This window comes from Rhinatrema bivittatum, chromosome 1, assembly GCF_901001135.1.
Source record: "Rhinatrema bivittatum chromosome 1, aRhiBiv1.1, whole genome shotgun sequence".
Lineage (NCBI taxonomy): Eukaryota > Metazoa > Chordata > Amphibia > Gymnophiona > Rhinatrematidae > Rhinatrema > Rhinatrema bivittatum.
This window is the reverse complement of record NC_042615.1, coordinates 296,778,471-296,796,572: the sequence shown is the minus strand read 5'-3', so window position 1 is coordinate 296,796,572 and position 18,102 is coordinate 296,778,471. Positions and strand designations below refer to the sequence as shown.

Below are 18,102 nucleotides of genomic sequence, written 5' to 3'. Positions count from 1 at the left end.
ATTCAGAGCATACATTATCAGGCATTTAAACTGAAGGGTGGGAGGGTGGCAGGAGGTGGCCAAAGACATTGCCATATCACTCCCAAGCAATACAGGAATTGGGAGGAGAAAACAACAAAACCAATCAGATCAAAATAGGGGAAGAGCAACAAACCTAGGGAGAAAAGTTGGAAAGCTATGACCACAAATGCTCGTAGTCTGGGCGATAAAATAACAGACCTGCAGGCCTTAATGTTGGAAGTGGACTTGGACATAGTTGCCATTTCAGAGACATGGTTCACTGGGTCTTATGTTTGGGATTCAGCCAACCCTGGCTATAACTTGATAAGGAAGGGCAGAGGACAGAAAAGGGGGAGGAGTAGCTCTTTAAGTCAAAAACAATATCCAAGCAACTGAATTGCAAGGGACATGGGGTAGAGAAGAAGCATTATGGGCTGTCCTAAGAAAAAAGATGGTGCTTCTATTTTTACTGGTGTGGTCTACGAGCCTCCGACTCAGACAGAAGAAGAACTAAACAGAGATCTGGTCAAAGACATCCAAAAGGTGAGAAAGAAGGGAGAAGTGTTGCTTGCTGAAGATTTAAATCTGCTGTATGTAGACTGGAGAAGCCCTTCTGTGGAACCTATGAGAAGTAGAGAGGTAGTGGATGCCTTGCAAGGGACTCTGCTCAAACAAATGGTAATGGAACCCACGAGGGAGGGAGTTATACTCAACCTAGTGCTCACTAACTGGGATATTGTCTTTAATGTCTGGGTGGGTGCCCTCCTGAGCATCAGTGATCAAACGGTATTGTTTGATATCGCAAATAGGATACAGGCAGGTCACTCGAAGACCTGAGTTTGGAATTTCAAAAAAAAGGAATTTGTCGAAATGGGGACGTACCAGAAGGAAGAAGTAGAAGACTGGGAGAAAATGGGAGAGGTGGAACAGTGGGCCAAACTAAAAGGAACAATTACAAAGACAACTAATCTATATGTTAGAAAAGTAAACAAAAGTAAGAGGAATAAGAAACCAATCTGGTTCTCAAAGGAGGTGGCTGAAAAGATAAAGGCAAAAAGAACAGCATTCAAGAAGTATAATGGATCCCAAAAAAAGGAACACAAGGAAGAATATCTGGTGAAAGTGAGGGAGATGAAGAAAGAAATAAAGAAAGCAAAAGGTCAAGTGGAAGAAAGGATTGCTAAAGAGGTAAAGTGAGGTGACAAACCATTTTTCAGATATATCAGAGAAAGAAGGGAGGCCAGAAGTGGGATAGTGAAATTGAAAGGTGGCAAAGATCAATGTGAGGAGAAAGATGAAAAAATGGCAGAAATATTAAACAAAAACTTCAGTTTGATGTTCACTAAAGAAGGTCCTGGAGAAGGACCATTGCTGGTTGACAAGACTGTGGATGAGGGTGGAATAGACAGAACTCAATTTACAGAACAGAATGAATGGGAAGAGCTAAGATAACTTAAAGTGGACAAGGCCATGGGCCGGATGAAATACATCCAAGGATATTGAGGGAGTTCAGAGATGTGCTGGCAGGTCTGCTGAAATACCTGTTCAATAGATCCCTGGAAACAAGAGTGGTGCCACAAGATTGGAGAAGAGTGGTGGTGGTCCCACTTCACAAGAACGGGAGCAGAGAGGAGGCTGGGAACTACACCTTGGTGGAGGGGAAAATGAATAGAGACTCTGCTGAAGGAAATGATAGTGAACTATCTGCAATCCAGTGGGTTGCTCGATCCGAGGCAGCATGAATTCACCAGGGGAAGGTCCTGTCAGATAAATCTGAATGGATTTTTTTGATTGGGTGACTAGAGAATTGGATCAGGGAAGAGTTCATGATATGATTTACTTGATGAGTTCATGATATGATTTTAGCAAAGCTTTTGATACGGACCCACATAGAAGACTTGTAAACAAAATGAGAAGCTTGGGAGTGGGTGCCAAAGTAATGGTGTGGATTGTAAACTGGTTGACTTACAAGAGACAGCGTATAATGGTAAATGGAACCTACTATGAAGGGAGAACCATGTTAAGTGGACTACCACAAGGATTGGTTTTGGGATCGGTTCTGTTCACTATCTTTGTGAGTGACATTGCGGAAGGGATAGAAAGTAAAGTTTGTCTATTTGCAGATGATACTAAGATCTGCAACAGAGTGGACATGCCTGAAGGAGTAGAGAAAATGAAAAGTGATATAAGAAAGCTTGAAGACTGGTCAAGGATTGGGCAGCTGGGATTCAATGACAAGAAGTGCAGAGTCATGCATCTGGAGTATGATAATCCAAAAGAGCTGTTTGTGATGAGCATGAAAAACTAATGTGCATGAACTGAGAGAGGGACCTTGGGGTGATAGTGTCTGGCGATCTGAAGGTAGCGAAGCAATATGATAAGGAGATAGCTAAAGTCAGAAGAATGCTGGGCTGCATAGAGAGAGAAAAAGGAAGTTGTGATTTCCTTGTACAAATCCTTGGTGAGGCCTCACCTGGAGTACTATGTTCAGTACTGGAGCCCTGTCTCTATCCTTTTGAGATATGGATGGTAGCGGTCCAAAGAAGAGTGACTAAAATGGTATGGGGTCTGTATCGGAAGTCTTATGAGGAGAGACTGAATGATCTGGATATGTACACCCTGGAAGAGAGGAGGTGCAGAGGAAATATGATACAGACCTTCAGGTACCTGAAAGGTTTTAATGATGCATCTACTTTGAACTTTTTCCGTTAGAAAGGAAACAGTAGAACTAGGGGTCACAAAATGAAACTCCAGGTGGGAGGACTCAGAACAAATGTCAGGAAATATTTCTTCATGGAAAGGGTGGATGCCTGGAATGCCCTTCCTCCAGAGGTGGTGAAGACAAAAACAGTAAAGAATTCAAAGGGGCTTGGGATAAACATTGTGGATCCCTAAAAGCTGAAGGACGGAAATGAAGAAAAGGCTGCATGGGGTAACCTGATCAGTGGCAGTTACTACTCTTAATATGCATGGGGATTACTACCCTTAACCAATAAGCCTTGATGCTTTTGACGCAACTGCTCTCTGCTTTGACGGTGTGGAGGGAAAAGGAGAATTGGCTTCAGAGGACAACCAACCCAACTTTTATGGTCTGGGATACTGATATGCAGACATAAGGTAAAAAGCGCAGGATTCCTTCTACAGCCAAGTTCAAAAGCAAAGCTCCTCAAGCAGCACTGTCTGAATTTTCAAGATAGCTCCTCACCCAGTAAAACTGTTACTTTGTTAATAGTTAAGGCTTGGGGGTAAACTGTACAGAGCGGCATTTACTACACTTAGCAGAAACATGCGGATAACCTGCACGGAGCAGTTGTTGCTGCCATAGGAAACTTGCTGGGCAGACTAGATGGACCATTTGGTCTCTTTCTGCCATCAATACAATGTTACTATGTTCCTCCCTCTTTTTGTTTAGCTGCAGTCCACCTCAGGACGTGCAAGGAGTCTTACTAGATAGCCGTGAATAACAAAAAAACAAAAAAATAAAACCAAACTTAATTAAGCCAGTCCTAGTGACTCCAGAAGTGTGTGTGTGTGTGTGGGGGGGGGGGGGGGTCCTGGTTTTCTTTTCTCTTTCGGTATCTGCTGAAATAGTATCTGAACATCAAAAGGGGCAGGGCCATCTGCTGCCCCCTTCCCAGAACTGGTTTAAATAGAGTGACGTCAAATACCCCCCCGAAAATGCCTCTTTTAACCTGGTTGATAGCAGGAGCACCGTGGGAGCCTGTGTGCGCTTTTAGCTGAAGGTGGGAGGTGGCAGCGCAATTTTCAGACAGGCTAATCCCCACCCCCGGGCAAACAGCTTTCCAAATTGCCTTCTAAGGTGGCAAGACTAAAAAAAAAATATATATATATATCACTGTATTTTCTTTCCTTCTGTTTGAACGAGGCGTCGAACAGGCTGAAGAAAAAGCGCGAGCCCCTTTCCCTCCCCTGACAGAAGCCATTCTTCTATGCCTCATCCACCCTTTCTGAGCAAAAGCATTGTGGTCCCCCCCTCCTTTGGTTTCCCAACTGGTAGGGAAAGTTCTCAGGCCATCTGAAAGAATAGGGAAAAAAATCATGGTGCAGCGCTAACTGAAAGACTACATCATGATATAGGAAGTGACATATTAAATTATTACACCCAGCACCAATTCAAATGAGGTGAAAACCGTGCTGACGAATTTGGATTTTCTACACTTTTTCAATTACGACTCCCATTGAAAATGACCGCACTTAATCAGATCAAGGTCTTTTTATTTATATTTCGTGGATTTTTTTGGGTACTTCAAAGCAAATCACATGCAGGGACTGTAGGTTTTTCCCTATCCCCAGAGGACTCACGATTTAAGTTTGTACCTGAAGCAATGGAGGGTGAAGTGACTTGCCCAAAGGTCACAAGGAGCAGCAGTGGGATATGAATCCTGGTTGTTCACAGCAACACTGGGACCTAGGCCAGAGCCCAGACCCAGGCCCGATGCCGCAAGCCAGCCCGGAGGCCAGGTCCCGATGTCGGGGCCTCAGCCCAGAGGCTGGATCCCGACACCAGGGCCTTGGACTAGGGTCAGGCCCAGGCCCGGAGCCCAGGCCTCGCAGCTCCTCGGGCAACATTCTCTTCTTGCTTCTGATGCTGTGTACTAGGGTTGTGCCATTTTTAATTAATTCTGGTGCATTCACGCCAATGGATGGCACCATTTTGATGTACGGCAATTGTATGGCAATGCCGTACATCAAAATGGTGCTGTCCACTGGGGTGAACGCACCAGAATTAACTTTGTCACCAACCCCAGCGCATGGCGTCAGAAGAAAGAAGAGAGAAGAGGAAGAGGACATCACCTGAGGAGCTGCCAGGCCTGGCCTCCGGGCATGGGCCCGACCATAGGCCAAGGCCTAGGCTTCGGGACCAGGCTTCCAGGCCAGTTCGCCTCATCAGGCCTAGGTCCGGGCTCCAGCCTAGGCCAAGGGCCAGGCATCGGGACCCGGCCTCTGGGCCGGACTGCAGCTTCGAGCCTGGGTCTGTGCTCTGGCCTAGACCGAGGCTCAGGCATTGGGACCCAGCCTTCAAGCCAGGCTGTGCGGTTGGGCCTGGGCTCCAGCCTAGGCCAAGACCCAGGCGTCAGGCCTCAGTCTCCAGAATGGGTCCCGATGTCAGGACCTGGTCCCAGGTCATGGTGTCAATCCTGGGTGCAGGCTCCGGCCTAGGCAAAGTCCAAGGCATCGGCCTTGCCTAGGCCAAGCCTGATGTCACAGCGACCTTCCTCAGCCTATGCAAGGTCAAAGCTTTGACCTGAACCTAGGCCTCAGGGGCAGATCCCCACCAGACCAGGTAAGTGAGGGCTGGGGGGAATTCTGGCCCCAGCATTTTTCCAGGTAGGTGAGAGGCCCCGTTTTCAAGGGGTTTTTTGGCCATTTTGGGTTGGGGGTTTTCTTTATGTTTGATTCGTTCCTTTCACAGAAATGAAACAAATCAAACATGCCACGAACTGAAATTCATGGGGAAAAAAACCTTCCGAAAACGAACCAAATAACAAAAACAAATTTTTTTTTCTGCACATCCCTATAATGTCATGCCTCCAGTCAGTCAAAACGATAGACTGAGCTAACTCTGTGGTGCTTTATTATAGAAATGCTGAAAACACTAAAAAAAAAAATAAAAAATTGGCATGAAAATAGATTTTGAGGAACATCCATTGTGTTAAGAATATATGCATCTTTTTTTATTCTAAGACAAATCTGAACATCTTCTTATAATTGTCAAATGCTGCTGCTTATGTACCTACCTGCCTCACCTATGCGATATGCATGAACTGGTTCACACCAAACAGAATTTCTTGCTGCCTGTAGGAGGTGCCTCCATTTTGTACTGCGCCAGCAGCACAGCAATGAGGTCAGCATGCCCTGCCCCTACTGCAGGGCAAAACAGAGGCAGCTACCACCACCAGCAGCTACCACCAGCAGCGGCCTGCAGCACCAGCAGCGGCCTGCAGCGACCAGCAGCGGCCTGCAGCACCTGATACCCTTTGTATAAACTGGCTCACGAGCTGAGTGGCTCTAAACAGTATTGCCCAGGCAGGTAAGCATTTCTGGATAAGTAAATCACCTTCACTTTTCAGCAGCGGAGTTACCCATAAAATAACTGACTCAGGCTCTGCCACATGCAAGTGAGAACCTCTTGTGTGTGCAGCACTCTTTGAAGCGATGTGTTCCATGTAAATAAGCCTTCTTATTTATACAAGACTGCAGGGGCTGAGCTACAGCCAAGGGAAATCCCGAAACCTGTGCTCACATCATGTTCTCATACTGACTGAGTGGCCTTGCCACGGACCGTATGTGCATGACCGTGCCCAACACATCCATCAAACTTCAGTGGGGCAAATAATGACGACAGTCCCTATCTCCCCTTCCGACAGCTTTATTGTGGTCCATGTGGCCAAAAAAAAAAAAAAAAAACCTATGCTGCCAGATTATCCGTGCCAGAGTACTGCATGATCGTCTCTGAAGTGGTACGCGGGGGAAGGGGGGAATCCTGCCGGGATGAAAAGTGCTGCGCTAATCCAAACCAATATATAAATGTAGTCAGAAAGGAGCAGAGAGCCAGAGAATGGATACACTGCATTTGCTTTGCTTTCCGAGGCACATGTAATACCGCAGCAGCAGATGCCCGAACTGAGCTGGTATGTACTGGGATACCATATTAACAGTGTGTGTCAGCGAGCAAACCGGGCTTCAGTCACAGTAGTGGCCAACTGTCGGCATCCAGGAATATCCTCCCCTGTCTCAAATTAGCCCACTGTAAGAGAGGAACTGCGTTTTTTTTTTCCTACAAGTATTCCTTTTGTTCACGTCTTGAAACCAATTAGGAACCCAGCTCCCTTGCTTGCATTCCTGCTCACACTATAGGCAGTGAAACCTGGTGTGCGGAGGTCTCATCTCGATGGTGAGTACCGGGGGGGCCTGAACTATTTACCAGTCGTGTCCCTGATATTCACACATAAAAAGAATCAGTACTGCCTGCATGTATTTTCTTTTCTTTATCGCTTAGAAGGCCTTCCGGAGGGTAGACACAGATGTCTTTGTTTAAATACTTTTGAAGACTGCCAACTTAAACTCAAGGCCAGATGTATGAAAGGGTTTCTCCCATTTTGTGCATATGGGAAAAATGCTTAGTATGTCTAGCCCTCAGTCTCCTTAGAGCCACTGAGCCACACCAACCAGAGAGTACAAATAAATAAATAAATACACACAGCAAAAATCAAAAGCCATGCATAATTTTTTTTTTTATTGTAACTTGACCTTGAAACATGACATAAAGTTGTGCACTGTGAATGTGAGACGCACTTGTGCTAGCACATAGCCTGTCAAGCTGAAGTATGAGCAGCCTCAGCTGATTCTCCCTTGAAAGGAGAGGGAAATCTCTACTAGTTGCTAAGTCAGTGGCGCAGGGGTGAACAATATCAAGCCAACACGATCTAGTCACTAAATTGTTCAGGGCCCCGCCAGTGCCCACCATCAAGACAAGAGCTCTGCACACCATGTTTCATTGCCTTTATTGTGAGGAGAAATGCAAGTGAGCAAGCTGGGGGGGTGTTTATTAATTGGTTTTCAAGAGTAAAAGCCCCAACCTACTGGCACTGCGCACTCAGAAGTGTAAGCAAATCTTTCTACGATACATTAATAACGTGACACGCACAGAGCCCAGGAGTCTGGCACTTAACAAGTCGTGCCTGCTGAGGTCTCTGAAAACCTGTGAAGGGATGCTGAAAAACTAGGCATGAACATGCTTCCAGCTCACTGCGGTTCAGGAGTGCCTTCACAGGGTTAGGACGCTGAGATACTGTCTGGCCCTAACTTATCAAAAATTCCATTTCCTAACACCCCCCTAAGAAACATGACAGAGAGAAAGGAATGGCGGAGTCTCACCTTCTTCAGGATGCTCTCTGGCTTTGTCATGGTAGGACTCTTGAGGAACTTGTGTTCGCCTTGACACCTAGCCACACAGAACAACATCTGTTAGGTACTTCCTGTGGTCAAACACACACACACACACACACACACCTCACATGAATAAAATGGGTCACATTTTCATTACAGAGCCAGTGATACTACTGCCACTAACATTTTCCTGATTTCGTGTTAAAAATGATTTTGCTTGTTAGAATTCTTAATAGTGGAAGAAATATATGCTGAAAAAAAGGAAACCAAAGCATACGATGAATGCACTAGAAAAAGAAATGCCTCAATAGCTGATGAATCAAAGTTAGAAACAGGAAGGTCGTCCAGTACTTGTTATCATACTGATTTAAAAATCATGGGATTTTTATGAAAAAAGATGTCACAACCAAGTTGCTGAAATTGAAGCTTTGTGATTTATTCATTCATATGTTATGTTTCTATGAGTTTGTGGCTCTTAATACTCTGGATAATACAGGCTGAATGTTCTTACTCAGTCCTGAGTCTTGTGGGTGTAAATGGTTGGAGCACCAGCAGTTCCTTAGCTCCAATCGCTGAACACCATGCATATTAAACAGACTCTATTCCAATTTAAACATTGCATAATTTATTGACAGATTAAACACAAACACATTGTGGATGTGCTTGTATCTGAAATTGGGAACAACCAAACTGAGAAGTGACTTGATTTTTAATCTGGCATAAGAACATTAATAAATTACTCTGTAAAATATACTGTTGCATTTCAGTGAGGGGACTACAGGATAAAATATTGCTAATTTGTTTACATAAAAAGAGTGCAGGAGGCTGGTGTCTGTACGGTGCCTCTATCTGTCCAGGCATTTGCTTCCTGAAAGTAGAATGCCAGAGCTATGAGAATAAATATTGTTTCTAAAGACATAATAAATTGAGTGCCTTTATTAGCTAATTATGGGAAGCACAAACTCCAGCGGAAACGTCAGTTAGTTGACAGGACACCTTACTGACTCTTGGGGCTAAATGCTAGATGCAGGGGCTGCTGGGTCATCCAGTAAGGCTCAAGCTGGAAATACATCCCAAACCTGGGGGGACAGAGGAGGAGGGGTGCACAGCAAATCATCATAGATGTAAATAGTTTGATGTATAATCAACATGTTGTAACACGCTTTGAACTCCTGAGTTGAAAAAGCCTGCAACAAAATGATGATCATCGTCAAAGCTGAAACGGGCCTGCAGGCTATCAGTCATGCTGGAGAAACATGAACCAGTCACAACTAGGTGCCCCCATATCTATTGATAGAGTTATAAGATATCAGACTCAAATTAAGTCAAAGCCAACTCTGGCCAAATAAATCATTTTAGTCAAGTATTTGCACATCCAAAGTGGGTTGTTGGACATTAGTCTACATACTAATATATGCCTATCAGAGACATATACACACATGGTAAAAGAGACAGCGGAACTCAGAGAGCAGTAGGGGCGATGACATTAAAAAAAACGGTCTGGAAAGCTGAGCACAGAAAGAGAGCAGACCGGCAGGCAAAGGGCTCCTGGTGATGAAAGCTTTGAATTAAAAGCAAATGAAGTGTTTGTTGCCCTGATCCTTGTCATTCCTCACCAAGGCCTTTATTTCATTTAGGATTTTCCTACAACAGACCGGGAGAAAACTGGGCGTTTGATTTCTCCGAAGCCATTTCGATTCCCTACATTTGCAGTTTGCCAAGGAACAAAATTATCACAGGCTTTCTGCTGTTTCTTTGCCTTTAAAGTCTCAGGTTATTGGATTTGAAAAAAAAAAACCCAAAAACATGAGGTTAAAAAGGTTGCCGATTTTATTTTTTTTCTATAATTTGTAAGCAGGCGGATAGATGTTTCTTACTCCCAGGCCCCACGTGTCTGTATTTAGTCTACTTCTGTTGTTGCTTTTTTTTTTTTTTTTTTTTTTACTATCGAGTCATTCAGCTCTTGGGAGGAGTCGACATGCAGTGCCCTAAGCAAAGAGCAAACCTGATTACACGCAGCAATCGGCACCAAAGGAAAAAGAATAAAACAAGCAAACTTTATTTTATCTAAAGTTGACTTTCGTCTGAGGTTCCAGCTTTGATCAGTTAACGAAGCGAGGTTGCCATAGACGAAAGATCTTGCTGCTGATAATCTCTGTCTCCAGCAGTTTCAGACTCAGATTGAAACGTCTGGGGATAAATAAATCGCGGCTGCTTCTGCTCCTGGAGTTTACACACCGTCAAAGGTTTGCAAATCCGACCTCCCCCAACCCCCCGCTCATGCTTTTCTCATTCATAAGAAACCCAGAGCAGCTTTTTTTTTTTTTTTTTTTTTACCAATCTCCGCTGCAACACAAACTGATAAGATTCAAGTCCAAGGTTCTTTTCCCCGTTTGCTGAACAGAGAGCTCTCCCCACCTCGAATTCTTCGGCACAACTACCCTTCCCCCCCCCCCCCCCGTCATGACCTAGGGGCGGGGGCGGGTGGGAGATAATTTGCCCGGTTGCCCCTTTATGGGGGATGCAATGCCATTTTTTTTTGGGCTCCTGCATGCATTCCAGGGAGCGGTCGACTGACTACAAGAACTGTCAAAAGTTTATTTTGCATGTATTGACCGTCCGATGATTTGGTGCTACTTCCGATGAACTAGCTGCTGCTGATGTTCAGTTTTGATGCGGGGATGGGGAAAAGAGGGTGTGTGTGTGTGGGGGGGGGTGTTTGCACAAATGGATAACACGTGACAATTGACATTTCATCTACACACACAAACACCCCCATCACCTAAACCCTTCAGTCTCGTCCTCGTATCAGAAATATCTTTGCTTCACAACTCCGGAGTGCACGGAGTAAAATAAAGAACGAAGTTAATAGCCGCTCCCCCCCCCCTTTCACCTGGAGTGCGCCGGCCCTGCCCGGGATTTCTCTCTCTTTATTTTATTTTTTTTTACCTCGTGGCCGGTGCCGCTGGGGATGATCTCCGACTCGTTGACCAGGGAGGATTTGATGTCGGCCAAGTCGCCCTCCTCCTCGGGGTGGCTGATCTCGGCGTAGATCTTCTCCTTCTGCGGGTCCCCTTCGTCCTTGAAGGGGATGAGCTCGTCGGTGGCGCAGAGCTCGGGGTCCCCTGCCCCGGGCAGCTGAGGCATGATCGCGCCCCCAAGACCGAGGGGCTGCAGCGACCCCCGGACACCCCCCGCACCCGGCAGGGCTGCACGGGGAGCGGCGATCAGCGCCCCCCCCGACCAGAGAACCTGCTCGCCAAACGTATTTTTTACCAAAAAACAAAAAAAAAATAGTTTGTACTTCAAGACAAATTTTTATTTATTTATTTTTTTGTTCTCGATCCAGCTTGTTCTTTATTTTAACTCCAACCCAGCGAAAGGTTTAGGATTTAAAAAGAAAAGCAAAACGAACACGAGATGCGAAAATGTGAGCCGAGCTCCTTGCCAGTGTAATGTGGCACAAACACACACAAGGAGCCAATGTGGTTTCCAAAATAATAAAAAAAAAAAAGTTCCCGTTCCCGTTTTTCTTTGTACGTTGTCCAAGCGATGAAGCTCTCTCTCTCTTATCTCTCTCTTTTTCTCTCTCTCCCTCTCCTGCGAGACAACTGCAGAACACACACAGACACACACAAAAAAGTTTCTCCTGCCTATCAGCGGAAAACAGCAGAGGCGCTTTCTTCTGTAGTCCTTCCAGCGCGCGTGTGGGGTGAGGAGGAAGCCACCGGCGCCAGCCCTTCCCTTTCAAGGTGGCTACCAAACTGTTAACTTTCCCCCTCTCTGTCCTCCCTGGAAACTCGGGCGATCCCCTCTTCTTCTTCTCCTCCTCCACCACAGCCTGGAAATGTCTGTGCCAAGTGGATGGGGGAGGAAGTCGCAGGTTGCCGGGGGCTCGGTGACAGCGCCCTCCTCCTCCTCCTCCGCACGCCGGCCAGCCCTCTCCAGCAGGGAGGGACGGAGCCCTCCCCCCCTCCTCCTCCTTCCTCCCCCCCCCTCCCTTCTCAAGGTGAGCGCCCCCTCCCCGGCTCTGTGCCTGCCTCCCCCCCCCCTTCCCCGATCGGTGCGGAGACGCTCTCCGCCTCTCCTGCAGGGGGTGGGGGGTCTCTCGGGTGCAGGCTGCGCTCTCCCCCCCCCCCCTCCCCCGGGCACTGCTCGGGAAGTGGGAAGGGAGCGGAGTGCGTTTTCTGTAACTTTACCGACCCCCTCCCCTCCGGCTCGCTCTGCAGCGGGGAAGGGGGGGGGGGGGAAAGAGAAGATGAAAGGGGAGCCGCCGCCCTGATTGACAACTCGGGAGAGGGAAGGAGGGAAACGGATCAGAGAGAGAGAGGGAGAGGGAGACAGGGAAGCCAGAGCCCAGCAGAGGGAAGGGGGCAGCCAGAGGAGACTTGGACTCATTAGAAATGCTCTCCAGCCCAAGCCCTTTGTAGGGCACCAGATTCATGGCAGTCCGTGCCGTAGCCAAACTTTGAAGACTTGTTAGTGTCAACTGAGGTAAAAAGGAGGGCAAAAGGAAAAGAGGAGGAAACGACGAATTTGCGAGGGATAATGTGGGGGGGGGGGGGGGGGGGGGGGTAGAGACAGCAGAACAATGCTTGCAACGCCCTGCCTAGCCCGTAAAGAGTGTGGCGTTGGAGGAGATGCATTTGGGATGACCTTTTTTACATTGCAGGTTTTAATTTCAAATACGAGAGGCTATGACAGCCTAAAAAAATAAGAAGCAAGCAAGAATGAACAAAAAACGGGCCTAGGTTGTTTAAATTAAAAAAACAAAACAAAACATTAATAAAACAGAACTCCAGCCCTGGAGGCATTCCAGATCTGTTTGCAAGGATGCTTTTTATTTTAGGTTCCCCCTGTGGTGGGCGAAGTGGTGGGAGTGAGAGCAGGAAATCAGACTATAAATGAGACGCACGAAATACGTGCAAAGTGTTAAAAACCTGCGGGCCGAAGGCCAGCGGCTTCGTTTTCTCTCGTGCACTGTTAATTGTCACCAATAGTGGACGTTATCAGTATGACAGAAAGGGAAGTGTTGCAGGTCCCTGACCTGCTGAGTCGAGCGCACGACCGATATCCTGGATCAGCCAACAAACCGTATGCAAAGCGAAATTTTGATCCTGACACACGGCTATAAACAGAAAAGTTCACACACTGGGGGGAAAAGACGAGTAAATAAATACAAGTAAGTATTAGTCTCAGCAATAAAATAAGCTGCTAAGATCAATTTTGTCTTTTTTTTTTTTTAATGGTAAGAATCGCTCCTCCCCCAAAGTTAAAATAGCAGTGGTATAAAATTATGATAATATCAAATGTTTTGTACGCTGCGACACACAATAGTCAACACCAGACAGGTGAAACTATGATGCCCTTCGCTTTACCAAAATTCACATTTTTTTTCAGACAGGCGAAATCTCGCCATTTGTTCCAGGAAAAAAAGCAGCGCGTTTAAGGAGATGGTTACCCCCAACACCCTGAAATGCACCGAATTCGAAAGCAGCTTTCCGTCTACGAAAGCTGAACACGGCAGCGTAAACAGAGTAAAACGCGAAGAAATTTAGAATTCACCTTCCCAGAATATTTCCAGCCACGGACTGAACGACCAAAGGCACTGATTTGAGCCCAAGCTGCTTGGACTCTCCTGCTGCCCGTGAAATAAATATATCCTGGCGTTCCACGTTGTTTTGGAAAATTCTTTCTTACATGGGGAAAGAAGTTGATTTCTAAGTTGTAAAATACTAATTGCGTTTAATGCAAATATAAATGCTCATTACCTCTTCTTAATTGGTCGGATTTGCATACCAATATTTTCTAGCACCTCTCTTCCCCCAGACATTATTGCTTTCGACAATATAGGACCTTTAAACAGAATAATTAGTGGAAAACTACTTAATTGGGGGCCAATTTTGAGGTAGTTGTTATGCTGCGTGCATGTAATAGGGCAGCAGTGTCTTATAAACATTGAAAACCCATTAGAAACGGTGAAAACAGAGAAGCAGACATGCCATTTCCCATGCTTAATGGGTGCTTGTTTTGTCGACACGGCGAATAAGCAAAAGAACAAAACAAAATAGTGGTTCGAACTGATACTCTTTTATGACTAATTTGTACAGAAGGAGGGGCTCCTAATTTTACAGATTCAGTTACCTTGAGATAGAAATGCGTGCATGGAGGGGACAGAGAAGCAAGGTGGTGCTTGCCTTCAATCAAATAAACTCGCCTGGATTTTTTTTTTCCCCCAACTAACAAGCTAATCCTTATCTGAACAAATACGGAGCAGCACCTTTTTTTTTTGTTTTGTTTACCCCTCGACGTGTCAAATCCTCTCAAAGTCGTCGGGGGATCCAAATATTTCATCAACAGGAGGGAGCGGGCAACCTAAGTACAAACCTTTGACACTAGCAACGATTCCAATTTTTTTTTTTTTAATCGCCTCTTGTTTTATCAAACGGGAGAAAAAGGCCAAGATGAAAAATAAAACAAAACTGGATGCGTTAGGTTTATGTCTCCAGGATGTGGGTTTTTTTTAAATTGTGTTTTGAAGGATGATCTTAACTCGTTTATGAAACAATTGCTAAGTGATTTGTTTTCCTGCAGCACATCAATGATTGCTTTTCTGAGCAGGCACTGAGCTGGCTTTATACAGAGAGATTAGACTGTTTAGTGTATAAACAAACAGAGTTGTTAGAAAAGTCGAGGCATGTACACACAGACACACACACACACACACACACACACACACACACTATCCTCTCTCTTTCCATTCTGCAGGCTTTAACCAGCTCCTTGTAGCCCGAGGGGGAAGGGGGCGGGGGGGTTAGAAAAATCAAAAAAAGTTATTCCTCTGCCAAATTACATTCAGTCTCTACCAAAAAACTGTGTTTAATTAAAGAGAGAAGCTTGTCTCTTTTAAGGGATTTTCTCCCCCATCGGTTTCTATCCCCTTTATGTGGGCTGGAGCTTTTCCCAGTATCTTTTTGGTGTTCGCGTTTTCTTTTCATTCTTTTTCTTTTCTTTTTTTTAAAGCAGAAAGAAAAAAAAAGGGGAAGAGAATGATTTATGGCAGAAGGATAAGCTCGGGGAAACCTCAGCGCAAATGCCAGATTTGACTGGAGAGAACACAAAGCCTGTCGGAACCGTGGGTCCATTTGGCGAGGGGGAGGGGAGGCCGGAGAGAGTATGGGAAAAAGAGAAGAGTTAAAACATATGAAGCTGAGACGAACGAAGCCCCCCCCCCCCCGTTCCTGATTATAAGGCACACAAAAACCAGAAGTCAAATAAACTTTGCTGATGAGAAGATGGCAAGTTTCACCTCCCCTGATCAACTGTGACTGAAGCGAATCAAGTGCAAAAGCACCGCGTCCGTGTAAAGAAGAGCTGGGCACCTTGCAGAAATTGTATTTTTATTTTTTTTTCTGGGGACAGAGTGATGGCATTAAAGAGACACTCCCCCCCCCCTTCCCCCATTACGAAATGTTAATCGCGATCACATACACAAGGATGATCCGCACTCTCTCGTGTATTTATTGACATACATTTATTTTTATAATCTCAAAAGTAAATCCGCAAAAGTGTTTGGAGGAGAGAAAGTAAACACGATTCTAGCGGTACGGGGACAAGCAAAAAAAAAAAAAAAAGGTGTTCATCAGACGATTAGCAAATAAACCTCTGCTCTGAATTAAACCAACACACACACACACACACACACAAAGTCCGGATCATGATATGGGAGAGAAGGAATAGCCTAGGTTAAGGTTGGGATGCCGGACATCACCAATCGTTACAACCAAGCAACATTTATATGAAATCGATTGCAAAAAAAAAAAAATAAAATAAAAAAAAAAAATATATATATATATAGGAATGAGGATTATGTTCTTAAACATGAGAGAAAGAGAAAGAAATAGCCCATGACAAGGACATGAACTTCTCGTAAAACATTTACTGCTAATTTGCTAGATCTGAAGCCTTTTGGAGCATCGTACGAATTAACCCAATGCATATATATATATTTTATTTGCCCGCTCCTTCCCTGTCTCGATCACCATTTCCTACTTGAACGGAGCAGCCGCGGCCATCCCAATAACCACCCAATTAATACTAATTTGATTCCCCAGTGCTGTGCGGAGGCGAGGCGCCGTGCTGCTGGAGAGGAGGGGGTTTCTACCAGTCCAAGAAAAGGGGCTTTGCTTGCTTGCAGAAGAAATTATCTCTCTCTCTCTCTTTCTTTTTTTTTTTTTGCTTTCTGTCGGCCTCCCCTGCCCCCATGTGCGTGCGAGCCTGGGGGGGGGGGGGGGGTGGAAATGAGCTGGCGGTCCTCTTTCATCTCCCGGCGGCTGCCTTTCATCCACCGCCCCCAGCTCCCCCTCCCCTCCTCCCTTCTCTCCCTCTGGGCCCTTTGTGTGACTAAATTTGGCGAAAAGATGGAGCAGTGCCAGGCGTTCCACGTGTGCTCAGGCTCCCAGCTGAGCAGGCGAAATAGTTCTCTTCCGGGTAAGGAGACAGAAGGAAAGATCAAAGAGCTGAGAGTTGGATCAGAAATGTGAGCAGAAAAAAAAAAAACACACACATACACAACCCACGTCTGGACACATTCCAGCATTTAAAGCTAAACCAACCCAGATCAGGCTGAGGAAAAAAAAAAAGACAGAAAGACTGGAGCACATTGGAGTGAAATGAAAGGAAACGGAGAGGCAGATTTTTTTGCAGTTTTTTAAAACATTTTTTTTTAATATTATTATTGAAAGAAGGTATTGGGAAAGAGAACTGTGTTAATAATTGGTAGTACAAGTGACTATGTTTCTTAAACTGTAAATAGCATTCATAAAAAGCAATATTGGAAGAAAACCTGTGCGTGCATGCCTATATACATATAGGCACATGGAAAGTTGATACAATATTATAACCTGTGTGCATATGATGTGCACAGGAAATAAAATACGTGTACATATGCATGCAAACATAAAATACGTGTACATATGCATGCAAACATAAATGGGTATGTAAAAACCATTTTGGACTTATCTGGCTAAGTAAAAACCAAGTTTGGACTTATCCGGCTAAGTAGCAGCAGTTATCCAGATAAATTCAGATTTATCCAGCTAAGCATACTTAGAAAAGCTGTTACTTTGCCAAATAAGTCTGGAAAGTGCTACTTAGATGGATATGTCTTAAAATGCCACTTATCCGGCTAAATCAGATAGCCAGCTAAGTAGTGCATGTAGACATGTTCGGTTAACTGACTTAGGACTGGATCCATCATTCTTCACAGAATGATGAATCCAGCGAAAAAGGGGGTGGGGCGAAGGGGGGGGGGGGCAGGCCTGCGAAGGACCGCAGCCGTTCACACCACAGCAGTGCGATTTCACCAGCCCCAGTGCGGCCGGTTGCAGCCTTTCACACAAATAACACCACTGTAAAAGGTGGTGCTATTTGCCGTGCTACTGCCGGCGATAATGTTCCTCACATTCAGATCGATACTCTAAAACCGCGGCAGAAAGAGTGCGGCAGTGTCAGGCGCACCCTTCCTCCCCGCACGCACAGTTCTCTAGACCTAGCGCCTGATACTCTCTTCTAATCGCATGCAAATGCATGCCGCGGCTGTGAAGCGTTAGGGAAGGGTTAGGCCCGTGCAACCCATTTTACTGTATAGGCGCTTAATACAGCGCCTATACAGTAATTTCAAATGACATTTGAAATGACATTTGAAATAACAGGTACCAGGAAGTGTAAAAAACAAAAAACCAAAAATATGTAAAAACCTGAATGTTATAAAAAAAAATAAAAATTTTTAAATACCTGTCACTTTCCGAATTGTGCGGTCATCCAGGCAGCGGCGGGAGCCGGAGGGCCGCGTGGGTCCAGGCGGCCAGCGGCGGGATCCGGGTGTTCGATCGAGGCCGTGGGCGGGTGGGCGCGTGTTCGATCGAGGCCGCGGGCGGGTGGGCGCCTGTTCATCCAGGCGGCGGGGGCGGGTGGGCGCGCGTTGGTTTCAGGCGGGCGGCGGCAGCGGCGGCGGGATCCGGGGGGCGGGTGGGCGCGTGTTCAATCGAGGCCGCGGGCGGGTGGGCGCGTGTTCGATCGAGGCCGCGGGCGGGTGGGCGCCTGTTCATCCAGGCGGCGGGGGCGGGTGGGCGCGCGTTGGTTTCAGGCGGGCGGCGGCAGCGGCGGCGGGATCCGGGGGGCGGGTGGGCG

General features: G+C 46.1%; 1 protein-coding gene across 4 annotated transcripts in view; it reads right to left on the bottom strand.

Moving 5' to 3' along the window:
• LEF1 (lymphoid enhancer binding factor 1) overlaps positions 1-11,849 on the bottom strand; it is a 230,279-nt gene extending 218,430 nt beyond the window's left edge. For all 4 annotated transcript variants that reach the window (XM_029596716.1, XM_029596707.1, XM_029596730.1 and 1 more), the window contains exons 1-2: positions 10,861-11,849; positions 7,900-7,966 (exon numbers count right to left, since the gene is read on the bottom strand). In XM_029596716.1, the coding sequence (XP_029452576.1) occupies positions 7,900-7,966; positions 10,861-11,058 (265 nt within the window). In that variant the 5' untranslated portion in view covers positions 11,059-11,849. The remainder of the gene's footprint in view (positions 1-7,899; positions 7,967-10,860) is intronic.
• Between the last annotated feature and the right edge of the window lie 6,253 nt (positions 11,850-18,102).